Source organism: Corvus brachyrhynchos, unplaced genomic scaffold, assembly GCF_000691975.1.
Source record: "Corvus brachyrhynchos isolate BGI_N302 unplaced genomic scaffold, ASM69197v1 scaffold14, whole genome shotgun sequence".
Classification (NCBI taxonomy): Eukaryota; Metazoa; Chordata; class Aves; order Passeriformes; family Corvidae; genus Corvus; species Corvus brachyrhynchos.
This window is the reverse complement of record NW_008239110.1, coordinates 22076717-22089887: the sequence shown is the minus strand read 5'-3', so window position 1 is coordinate 22089887 and position 13171 is coordinate 22076717. Positions and strand designations below refer to the sequence as shown.

General features: G+C 41.8%; 1 protein-coding gene across 5 annotated transcripts in view; it reads right to left on the bottom strand.

Annotated features, from left to right (window-relative positions):
- Window positions 1–13171, bottom strand: part of TIAM2 (T-cell lymphoma invasion and metastasis 2) — a 138436-nt gene that overhangs the window by 85930 nt on the left and 39335 nt on the right. For 4 of the 5 annotated variants that reach the window (XM_017739480.1, XM_017739485.1, XM_017739481.1 and 1 more), the window contains 2 exons: window positions 3393–3504; window positions 1128–2330 (listed from right to left, as the gene is read on the bottom strand). In XM_017739480.1, coding sequence (XP_017594969.1) covers window positions 1128–2324 — 1197 coding nt within the window. In that variant the 5' untranslated portion in view covers window positions 2325–2330; window positions 3393–3504. Of the gene's footprint in view, window positions 1–1127; window positions 2331–3392; window positions 3505–12167; window positions 12367–13171 lie in introns of those variants that run through there. The other variant, XM_017739482.1, reaches the window with a different exon arrangement.

Genomic DNA, 13171 nt, shown 5'->3' with positions numbered 1-13171 from the left:
GCATTTGCTCTACATGCCACATAAAGCACGTGTTATAATCTACTGCTTAGCTGCTGCCTAAGTTGCAGAAGTGGGTGTTCCCTTCACTCTCTGCTAACTTCTGAAGTGACCAGCCCATCAATGTGCTGAAAGGGAGCATCCTTCATTTAGGGAAGCACAGTGACTGTTCTTGTATGAGAAACACCAGGGAAGATTCAGGACAAAAAGAAAAAAAGAAGGGAAAAAAAAAAAGGAAAGAAATTCAAACCAAACCAAATCCAAAAACAGTCTCATCTCAGCTTGCAAACTCTCACACAGAGACCAGGCACAGTCTGGTATTTAAAGATCCAATTCTGGGGCCTGCAGCTAGAGATGAGAATTTCATTCCTGACCACAGGCATCCTGAATTCCTATTAATGGGATTAGTCTTAAATTCTTCTAAAGAAACATCCCTTCCCTCCCTCTTGCTCTCCCCTCCCATCTCCTTCTTCATACTACCATCTCCCAGTGAGCCAGATGGCAACTCAAGTTTTTCCTGGTGAACTAAGCTGATGCATAACAGGAAGGAGGAGGTTGCTCCATGTAATGCCTTCAGAGGAGATGGAGGCAGAACACCTCTGGTCAAAACAGCTGCTTCCCTTGCTAGAAATGGATGGACAGCAAAAAGTGAGTGTGAAGCCAATAAAACAGACAGGGAACATCTACAAAGATAGTTATGTCCTCCTTCTACTGCCCTATCCACACTCTTCAGATGATGTATGCTAATTCATAGCATATAGAGCGAGAGAGGTTGTATTTTAATACTTGAAATAAAAAGAAAGTTTAAAACCCAAGTCACTTTTTAAGTAATGCAACAATTTCAAAAGAAAATTCAAAGAGATATTAGGCTGCAAAGACTGCAGTTAACTTAGAAGGTGACAAAATAGGAAAATAGGAGGGGAAATTGGCACAAAATAACATGTATCTTTTTCTTCTGCTGACATTTCAGACAGCACCAGGGATGCAGTCCTTCTCAAAATTCCACAAATTAATAAATGAGACAAGCAAGTAATTATCCTGCAAGAAAGACAAACATCATGCAATCACTATGCTTATAAGAGGAATCTAAAACCCAACTTTCAGACTTTTAGGCTGGGGTTTGTACACACCTGCAGCTTCCTTTTCTTCCTTGAAAGACTTCCCGTCCAGTCACTGATGCGTCGCATTCGGTTCTTTAATGTATCCTTCTTGGATGCATCCTCGCCGAGGGGCTTAGACTTTCTGCACGGGAGTGTGTAGGAGGTGTAATGTGCAGGACTTCCCTGCTCTACCCTGGAGGGAACATCAATGTCTGAGGCAAACGAGACACGGTTGCTTAGGCTACCAGGAGTGTCGATATACTCGTCAGACAGCCTGATCCCAGGTGGAGGAGTGCTTTCCAAGTTTGTATCCTTATAGAGATCTCGGAGCGAGGAAAGAGATGAACTTTGGTTGAAGGACTTCTTGTTGTCACTTGATGGGAAACTGGCACGAATGCTTGTATCTGGAGTGCTCCTGGTCAAATAAGAACCATCCAGCTCATTGATATCCCCAGCATTTCCCCAGAGAGAGTCATACCATGAAGACTCGGAGCTGAGGGAGCTTCCTTTACTAGACCGAAGCCTTGAATCGGTAGGTGACAGACGATGGCTTGAAGAACAGTCTGCACTGGAGTTCCTCCTGATGTCAAGCAGATTATTTGGCTTAGATTCCAAGGCAGGGGAATACCTTAGCAACTGCACTGGCCCACTGGACTCCTCAGTCGGTACCTTGCTGTTGTTGCTGTTGTGGAACTCGACCCTCAAGCAACCATCCAGCTTCCCCAGAGTTTTAATGAGAACTTTTGGGCTCCTCCTGTCCTCTGATGGGGAGGCTGATGCAAGACTCTCATTCTTTCCATAGCAATTTAAAATGTGGCCATTGCATTCTCGAGAGGCAGCATGATTACTTCCAGCTTGGAGGCCAATATAGTGGAAACCATTATCCGGCAAAAACACTGCATCATTCCCTTGGCAGTAGTCCCCTGAGGCATTTGTCCTGTGTTTGGCATGGACATTGCTTTTGGAGACCTTCATCACAGTGTCACCAAGTCTAGAGGAATAGGGCTGACTGCTCTTGAAGTGTGAAAGGCAGCTTCTGGCAAGGGACCTTGATTTGTAGTTTGAGCCGCTGCTGGTATGTCCCCATCCATGCATAGAGCAAGACTTTTCATCTTTAGCATGAATGCTGCGAATTTTCAGAGAGCAAGGCTTCTGCTTGGCACCAGCTGTAGTAGCAGCATGATTTTTTGATCCCTGAAGACTGTACTGGCTTTCTGAATTCCCCATTTTCCACTAAATTAAGAAGAGTTTCATTAGAAACAATGGCTAAAAGATTGAGCAAAAAATAACAGGCCATTTTTACCCTCTACACAGGAAAATGCTTATTTAAAAAATGATATGAAACAATTGTTTCAAAAAAAATCCATTAAATGGCCATGTTCAACATTAAATTCATAACTGAATTTATTTTAGGGGCAAGCTAGGAAAGCCTATTTTCTCTATGGTTCATTACCCTTCTGTTATAAAGCTGGAATCCTACTCCATTGAAATCCTGTCAACACCTTCCTCCACCCACACCCTTGGCAACATCCTTTTCTTATAACTTACAAAATCTCTGGCTCCCAAGAACAATGGCATAATGAAAGGGAGACAGTAAGATAATCATAACTTAGATGTAAAGTGAACTGTACTTTCAGGGAAATGCCTTCTGCCAGCAGACAAGCCCACTGCAGTTTCAGCTTGACTGATTTCTGTGCAACCAAGCGTTGCCTCAATAAAATGTTCAGTAAACCCCAGCTATGTGTTTAAACGTAGCTAATCTAGGAGAAAGAAAAAAATCCCATGCCAAAAATCAGACAAAAAATGACTTGGTTAGCAAATAGCCTCATCTTCCACTACAGCACAAAACTGCATTATGTTCATTCAGTTCAGCACAGTTTGACAGTTCACTTGGTAAAATGCTCTTCAGCTTTTCACAGTGTTTGCAGTGAATAGCACACACTGGAGCAGTTAAGTTTCCCCACTGAGGTGACTGAAGATTTCAAACCTACATAAAGTGCACCCCAAAGTAAAAAAGATCGTTCTGTTCTTTTTGTTACTCAAAATGAATCTCCAGTGTTTGTAACATACAGGAACAACACCAAAATGCTTTTTCCATTGGCACTATGCTTCTTTACACATCATATCTCAGACTATCACGCGGAGGAGGATACACTGCTGCCTCATAAAAATTTCATCAAAATAAGCCACTGCGAAAGCACAATCTTATCTTCTAGAGTTTGTGTGTTTTCACATCCCTACTTCAAGCCCTTAGCACTTTTAGGTTAAAAGTATAGTATAAAAGAAAGAGCAAACCTGTAGGAACACTCTCAAGCACGGGCACAGTTAACAGTCAGCATGCTCTGCATTGTCTTCGTGGCCAGCCACTATGCTTGCCAAAACCAGAATGGAGTTGCACACAGCCTTCCTAGAAAACACAGAAAAAGACAGAAAAAGGTCTTCAGTCAAATACAACTTACACTTCAGTCCAGCTGTATGTAAAATTAATAAAAAAGAAAAAAAAAATCAAAAGTTACAAATTAAGAGAAGTCTGATGAAGAGGATTCCTGAACTTTAGACATACATTTTTATAAACAAACTTTGACAATTGACATTGAAGTAGTAGAAATAAGTCATTGAATAAGTGTTTCATTTTCTAATTTTGTCCTTCTCTCCTCTCACTGACAAGTGAGGACAAACTTTCATCCCTCTACAGTTTTCCTTTTGGAAGACCAATTACAGTTCATGGTACTGTGCAGTGGTCCACTACAATGTGGACCAGACTGATCAGAGCAATGTCCCACAGCATCTGTTTATCTTTCCCCATGCCTGGATTCCAACTGTGACCTTTGCAGTGAAAGGCCACCATGAAATTCACTCCAGCACCCAGTAACCTCCCTCTTTAGGTTTGTTCTGATTTTAAGTTAATCTGCCAGTAAAATAAGAAAAAGGCTGCACCAAGCATTGCACAGACCCAGACGTAACAGGAGCCAAGCTCTTCCTAACCCTCTGAAAGTACTGGCTCTTCACTTGGCACACGAAGATCGCAACTCAAAGCAAAAGAACCAAATCTGGATCTCACAGAACACACCAGCAGTTTAGGGATTGAAATGCTCCATAGAAAAGAAGTAATACAAGATCTTAGACTCAGTTTTGGAACACAGAGTTTAGTCAGAAACCAGTCTTAATACACCACCAACAAAATTTTTCCTTTCTGCCTAAATTCCATGGCTACTGTTCGTAATTTTCAACTGAATAGCTACTTCATTTGAACATGCTGGGTTTTGCTCTCATTGACCCTATTTCTGGCTATTTACTGTATAAGAACCTTGAAAGGGTTTAAAATAACTCATTGGTATGTAGCTAACCTTCCCAAAAACAAAGGTAAAGGTTGCAGACTAGAACTAAAAACAGTCTTAACAGCAAGCCTAGAAAAATTTTAGCAAATAAATCACTTAGAAGAGATAGAGCATGATAGAGATGCTATAGACCTATAAACATGAATTAATGCCTGTTATCACAAAGGTATCTGATAAAACAGATAAGCCACAGAAATTTCATCTTACACTCAAAAAAAAAAAAAAATCTGTAACTTTCTTATTCCCTCTAACAGTTTGGAAATTTGCTATTTATGACACCCTTGCCTGTGCAGGTTTGATCTGTCTATGCTGCTAAGTGCACTCCTCTATGTGCACAGTTTTTAAAGTGTCATATGCAACTTGGATTGAACAAACGACTATTGATTCAAGGTTAGCAGAAGACAACACACAAACTTCCTAAGCTCCAAGCTCCTGAACAAATTGCGAACACCCTGCAGAACTCTCTTCCTATATCCAAGAGGCACAGACAACAAACAAGCAATGAATTTACATTCGGAATTCCTCATCTGGGAGAAGAAAGTACATTCAACAAGTGGGCTTTGAGGGGCTTATATCTATTCATAAGGAAACACTGAACTCAATTTGTTTTAAGAAACAGGCAAAAAGACCATCTGGTCTCCATAGCGATTGTGCAATGGTTAGCTAATCCTTTTAAAGGAGTAGGTAGCAAGCAAGCTGCTGTCATGAACCTCAAAAGACAGACTTTCAATTCTTCAAGGCTCAAACTGTGGCTACCAGGGTCCACTGTACATGTCTCCAATACACAGGCCACACAATGGGTGAGGGAATAAATTTATCTCCGGGTACAATGTCTACAAAACAGTGTCTCAGTCTGTGCAGGAATCAGTCTGCACTACAACAGAACAGTCAATAAATTCCATAGAAATAGCCCCAAGGGATTTTTATCAGCATCCCAGCCATTCTGAGTGTCGATAGGCTCAACATCCGGGCATACTGCGGTAACACATAGGGGCATCTCTGAAGCTGCACAAAGACCATCTACCCTGGAAATCAGCTGTCATGCCTTTCTGTTGCCTCACACTTGTGTGAAGCAATTTTATTTCTGTTACTTCCAATTAGTGGGAGAAGAGCAGAGCAAGTCAGCTTATACCCAAATGCTGCATGATACAGGAGCAGGGTGGTGGTCATGGACAAACTCTGGCTGTGCTCGCTCCGAACACTCATGTGCTTTATACTATCTCTGGAAGCCCTGGAAATTACAGTGCAGGGGACAGAGTTCAGCTTCAACTGTATTTCTCACAGCTATCCACTGCTGCAGAAGACATGCTTTTCTCGTTTCCTATGCAGAGGGATGAACACTTCTTGTAAACAAAACCAGTTTCTATGAATATTTTCAGCAATTATAATCAACACAATTAGAAAGCAGTTCACCGTGCCTGAAGATGACTATTAAGAGTTTATTTGCTTTCAATTATAACCACATTCCCTAAAAAAGAAGTTTTCAATCTTTACCCTGGTTCCCCTTGACACATTCGAAAAAACCCAGCTATGCAAACATACTAATCCGGGAATCCCATGATCCCCACCACACCCAAACATTAACACCAGTCATAACCCTAGAGCTAAAAATGTATTTCCCCACCTTGAGGCTTCTCCACATAAAGCTCTCCTAGACTTTTTTCACTTCACAACACAAACATACAAGCTCAAGCGCTGTTTTGAAGAAGCGCCTGCAACCTCTATTCCCTCATTATTACCACCACAGCTGGACTGCTTTACAAATGCTAGAGGAGAAAATTACTTTCTTTAAGGTGAACACACATACAGGTAGTGCTCAGAAATTGCGGGGGTGCTTTCCTCTCCAGTCTTAATCTCCCAAAGGTTTCCAAACTTGACTCACTAACCATATTTCAAGCAAAACTGAATCATGATAATAATATCCCAGTACTAGGTTTGCTTATGAGATATAACAAGGAATTATTGTCTTATGAATTGGTGGGAGATCTGAGTCAAGGGAGACAGGCTCCTGCACTGCTCTCATCTGCTATAATGGGAACACATACCAAACATGATTTTGCTACTGTCACGCACCTGCTTCCCATACAGTCACACTAACCGGGCTGAGACTCTCCAAAACTACAGGTCAGAAAATGGCAAACTTCCAGATGGGAAGACATCAGTAGGCTGAATGCTCTACAACCACAGTCAGCATCAGACTGTGGCCATAAAAAGGCAAGAGGCTGTGGAAGCATCTTCCTAAGGAGGTTCCGCAGATTTGGCCTGACTGGGACTGTCTCAGTCCCACCACCCAGGATGTTGAAAGAGCTCAACTAAAGTCAACCCTAGCAATGTTAAACTTTAGTCTGGATCATGAAGTTACCCACATGAGACAAACACATGTACCAAAGCTAAGTGTCTGATGCATTTTGATGCCTTTATTCCTCTGTGTGGCTGGTGAAAACAAACTTTCACTGGTAGATGAATAATAAGTGATCTTCAAACCACTTACCCCTGCTGAAGCTTCCCCAAAAATCTACTGAAGAGTCACAGAGAAGTTGAGTCTCACTTTACTATACGCCATCTGTGCCAGAATGGCAAAACCAATAAAAACTAAAATAAAACAAAACAAAATAAAAAATAACAGTATGGATGAGTGCAGATGAGGCTAACATCATCCCATCAAATTGGCACCACTGAGGGCTCATTAAAAAATGCAGGTACTCCTGACACTCTTTAGTGCTACCAAGAACAAAACTCTTCATGCACAGCAGAAGAGCTTACATTTAATACCCCCTATCATTAACAAGGAAAAAGCATTTAAAAGGAGAGCTAGATTAAGAGCTAAAAAATAGTTAAGAGCTAGAGCTAGCTGTCTCATCCCTGTAAAATAAGATCCTACATAGAATCATAGAATCATTAAGGTTGGAAACTATCGCTAAGATCATGTTAATCCAGCACTGCCAAGTTCACCACTAAACCATAATGTCTCATCCACATGCCTTTTGAACCCTTCCAGGGATGGTGATTCCACCACTTCCCTGGTCAGCCTATTCCAATGCCCGACCACCCTTTCAAGTGAAGATTTTTTTTTCTAATATCTAATCTAGAGTTCCCCCTGGCACAACTTGAGGCCATTTCCTTTGGTCCTGTCACTTGTTACCTGGGAGAAGAGAGCAACAGCAGGACATAGTTTTAACTTTTCAAGAAAAGCTTTCCTTGAAGAAAGAAAGAAAGAAACTAACCAAGTATTTTATTTTTACTTGTAGCTTTAGCAGCAAGCACGTACCACAAACTCATTGGACTTCCTTCACGAACAGGACTCCTCTCACCTGCCCTGCTGCAGTTCCTTTCAAGACAGGATAGGACCAATCCTGGAATACCTGTCACTGGTCAGTCCCTCACAGCTACCTACCCAGGTATGAGCACTTACCAAAGAAAGGCAGAGCTTCAACTCACCCTGCAGTGACAAAAAGACTTATACAAAGGGCCTATACGGGCAGTGTATATTCCATCAACTACTCTCTAGTGATGAAGCAAGAGGAGTCACGTGCTTTCTGCTGTGTTTAAACCCCACATTTCTACAAGGACAGGTAAGGGCTCCCAGCCATGGAGTGGGGCCAGTACGGCCACCTCTGGACTGTGCACAGAGAGCGGGGAGGCACAGAGAGGAGAAAAGGCAGCACCAGGGTCCTTACACAGGCAGCTGCCCTCAGTGCATGGCTCCTAAGTGCACCTCAGGAGACTGTCATCAGAACTAGAGGAACTGGGATAATGGAGAACCTGAAAGTATTTCAGAACAATAAAAAATGAAACAGAAAGTCCCCTGATTTTTAAGAAATTACCAACTTGTTTTCCTTTAACAGCAGATAAGGTTAGAAATGTTGCAGGGTTTGATGTACAGCAATTACGCTGGCAATTTATTACATCAGGAAAAGCTTTTTGTGTTATTTTTTGTTTGTTTGAATTGCCTGAGCAATTCCTGTACTTTCTTTCAAACTACTTTTACATCCTCTTTCACCTAATGGTTAAAACGCTGTCCATTTTAAAAGGCTTACAAAGTCTTTGAGATTGTATATAACTAACTTCCAGATATTAATGTGCTCATAAGTTTTCCAAGGAATCGCTGTGCTTTGTGAATTCTTACAGGGATACAGAATTACAGGTTTGAAGCTTTAATTAACTTTTAATCTACTTTGGCTTTTAATATGAAAGTAATACAGAATGCTAGAATGTGACCTGCCCTTCCCTTCCTGCATGGCTGTGTATGGACGGATATGTGAAATTAATGAGGTTAGCACAACACTGTAGCTGGATTAAATGTGGAGTTTATTACTGGAAACAATCTACTGTATTTTTTTGAACTACGCACTTTGGTCACATGCTTCCACAAATCAGAAGCAGATTTCTTATTCCTGCAATCTCAATCACATTCCTATTATAAAAATATACCATAATAATTATACCACGGTACTCTTGGCAGGATACTTTGCATTATAAAAGAATGAATAACCAAAACACCACAAGTATGCCTCTATTAAAAAAAAAAATAGGACTACTTTGCCTTAAAAATTCAATTTGAAGCCAGAATACCTCACTCACTCATTAGTCTCTGTAGAGTTCTAGTCTCCTCTATTAGGAACTGTTTGGTAGCTTACACATCAAATTAAAGCAGATTGTTTTTCTCATTAAACATAAGTAGCCTTTATGACCCCAAACACTTCTTTTCACATTGTGAATTATAACTACATCACAGATGGACTTCTAATTTCACAGTTTAAGCAAGAAAGGGACACTCTCCTTTTCTGGTTTCTTCTCTTAAAATAACATTAATTCCAATAGCTCTACAGTGCTCCACATCTATATCACATCAGAATTACACATCCCGTACCTGGGATGTGATTCCTTCTTTCACTCAACCCATCACTCTAGGTCCAAGACACTGGCAGCTTTATTAAATTAGGCTTTATAGCTTTCAAGTTAGTGCAATATGGAAGGTTGAGTCAAGCCTGAAGATCCTTATCATATTACACCAGCACTGATACAATCTAAATCTCTAGGGACTTTTTTTTCTTTGGCAGGAAAAACAAATTTCACCATTTGTAAATGTTATTGAATTTATACACAGTGGCTAAAGTGCACATCCATTTAAATAAAAGCCATTAAGCTTGTTTGGAAAAAAAAAAAATAAAACCCACCAGAAACACCAGCTAACATCTTGGCTTAATGCAGTAGCTGCAGTAGTTAGAGAGTTGATATATCTAAGGGTCTATTTCCTGCGCTCAGAAGGAAAATTAACTCAGTGATCTGAAAGATCTTCTCCACCTGCTTGGGTTGTAAGCACACGGCCAGGTCCTGGTGCAGGTTAACACTGTGCTTTCAGGAGATTTCAAGGCCTGAGGCCTCAGGTGGGAAGGATGGTGCACCTGGAAGGAGCCAAGATACTCCAAGCAGGGGAGCCTGGGCTCCAGCATCGCTGCCCACCCCGGGCTGTGGAGCAACAACACTGTGGAGACTGGCCTCAAGTCTGCAGGCTTTGCTTAGACAAATTCCTGAAGAGGTCTCTGCCTCAGCCCTCTTTACCTACAGTAACACCAGGAGGCGAGACTTGGACTTTCTGGTCAAGCTGGGATTCCCAATTCTCCACTAGGAACATTTGCTCTTCTCCTCTCTTGTCTGTTTCAGCAGCAACCAGTTAATTCTATCAAATACAGCCACAGTCAGCAGGCAGCTATGGGGATATTCTCTCACATACATCTCCCAAAAGCTGTAGGTGCCAAAACATCAGCTTTGGAGAAGACAGGATAAAGGTTATTTTTTGCCTAGGACACAGTTCACAACACCATGAGAAGCCCCATACACCCTACCAAAGAAGAGAAGCAAATGGCAGAAAGGAAGAACAATCCAAGACAGGCACATTAACACATTCTGCCCATAAAGACTCTTTCTGGCATAACACATTCCAAGTCTATTGGAACAACTCTTAACCCACAGAACCAGAGAAAAGCCTCCTTTAAGAGCTGGCAGAACAGCATGTTTCAGGCTGAGGGACAGGGGCTGGGGTGGCTGCAAAACTCCCTGCTTGTCACCTATTACACAGCCTGCTCCATAAGCAGGAGGGGGAAACCAGGCTACGACTAGCATGGTCTTTTCTACTTCTCGGTTTACACATTCATAAATACCTGAGCGTGTCAATTCCAAAGTAAATGCTTTCCTACCTTCAGCCCTGGGACTTCCTGAAGAGGACAGAGGATCTGGGAGTTTGACACCAAAAGTAAACTTGAGACACAGTCCCTTGGAAAATTGAAAGCAGACCTTGATTTTTGCATGCCAAGAGCTCTACAGCAGTAACACAGCTTCAGGCTTCCTTTCCTGTACCCCTGTAGTACCAGCATGTTACTCGCACATTAAAAGAACAAAAAGAGTACTCTGAGAATTAGGTTTCCTCACTAAAAAACTTGCTTTGTAGCTTCACAGCTACAGACTGCCCTATTCAGAGTCCATCCTCCCATGGTACGTGGATACCCCCTTCCCATTGAAGGTGAGCAGATAGAAAAAATTCCAGCTCTTGCCTCTAAATTGTAACTTGCTATGCATTGTACAACATTATCAAATCATCCATCCTAAAGAGAAAGAAATGCATGATTTCCAGAGTGAAGTCGCCAGTGTACAAAATTAACTCAGTGTCCACATCAGCAACAAGCATAAACAAAGTTGCAAACTGTGATTGCATTGCAATAGCAATTAATCACCACTTGAAAAAAAAAAAAAAAAAGGAAATCAAAGGAAACCAAAGGAAACCAAAGGAAACCAAAGGGGCAAAGGCACCTCTCCATTTCTTGGGCATTTTCCTCATTTTCATTTTGTGTACAATTGTGTATTAAAAAAAATCACGTAGAAAGATCAAAACCTGTGCCAGACTTACCTCTGGCAGATGCAGAAGCTTTGGTTTTCCATACCATCCCAGTTCAGCAGTGGTAGTAGTGCTGACTGAAACTTTTTCCTCTAACACTACAGAAACATAACACCCTTGCTTGGGCACACTGTTTATTGCAAGTCACGCTAAGTATTACTGAGAGTAGACAGAAGAATAAGAATAAGAATAAGAATAAGAATAAGAATAAGAATAAGAATAAGAATAAGAATAAGAATAAGAATAAGAATAAGAATAAGAATAAGAATAAGAATAAGAATAAGAATAAGAATAAGAATAAGAATAAGAATAAGAATAAGAATAAGAATAAGAATAAGAATAAGAAGAAGAATAAGAATAAGAATAAGAATAAGAATAAGAATAAGAATAAGAATAAGAATAAGAATAAGAAAGATTCAGAGGGATTATTCAACTGACTTCACTGGAACAGTCACTTTAACATAACAGAAACCGTAGTACTATTAAACACACTTTTTCATACTTTGCCTTAAAAAAAATCCAGCCCTGTCATAACAGAGATGTAAAATAATCCCAGCAGTGGTTTATTTAGCAATTCAGGCATTGGAGTTTGACAGATGACCACCAAGAACTGTTTTCTGGAGGAAAACCATTCACCTTTGCTGTAGCCACCGACAGCGGAGGCAGCACAGGGGCTGCAAGTCCTGGCACCGCAGCAGCCCAGTCTGCCCTCCGTTTTCAGAGACTTCCCAAGTCCTTCCCCACGTTTCTTTCAGTGCTCCAACTCTGGCCGGCAGCCGGAGAGCAGAGAACTGGCTGCTCTGCCCCAGCATCTCCCTCCCGGTCCCCAGTCCCGCTTACCTTCCCCAGGGCGCTGCCTGCAGCCTCCCGGGCGCCCCGCGACTGCCACGGGAACAGGGACACGCAGACACACAGCCTCTCCCTGCCCTGGGCATGCCAGGAAACTGTGCCTAACACTTCAGAACGCTCAGCCGTTGGGAACTAAAAACAGACCCTGCGCGAGGCTGGATGTATTTTTGTCTGCAGGCTACACACCCTCCTCCCGTTCAATTTTTTCCATTGGTGGAACAGCATGATGCAGGCTTAACCAGAGGGTGGTTTTCCACGGGCCGCCTGGAACGATTATGCGGGCCGGCCTGCCACGATGCCGGGCAGCCGCCGGGGAATACACCGTGACTGAGCTCTTGTCTGACCCCACATTCCTGAGCCTCCAAGCTGCTTCCACAGGAAAGCTGCTTGGAGCTTGGAAATCTGCTGAATTGCAAGGCGTTTGTCTGCCTGAACGTAGCTCCAGGGTCTCCTCCTCCCTTTTTTTTTTTTTTTTTTTTTTTTTCCTGGTCGTCTTTTGTGGGTTTTTTTCCTGGCTTTATTTTTTTTTCCCCAGAAGCTTGTTAGGAGGGAGTAGGTATCCCTAACGTCCTTGAGCGAGACACCCTGGCAAAAATGTAATTCCTCAAACCACAGCAGAAATGTTGTAGTCATGAAAACCCACTCTTAGCAGCAGCTCCCGGTTCTGTTTTACAACTCTGCACAACAGCATCACGGATACAACCACAGACTGGTGCTCTCTTCCTTGCCACCTTCTTTTGTTCGACATTTACACTTTCCCATGGACAGAATTAGTTGGTTTTTAATAACTGACCTTAGATAAAATGTGTCTCTTCATATACAAATAGCATCACCAAGTTTCAATATACAGAGCTAGGCTATTAATCTGAAGTTAGGTGCATGAACAATTGCTTTATTACCATAAAGCTCAAAACTTCACTGATTGCAGCAGGGGTTGGTGAACAAACTCAGCCAAAAACCAATGTATTTATTCAAATATTCTAATAAAATTGCAG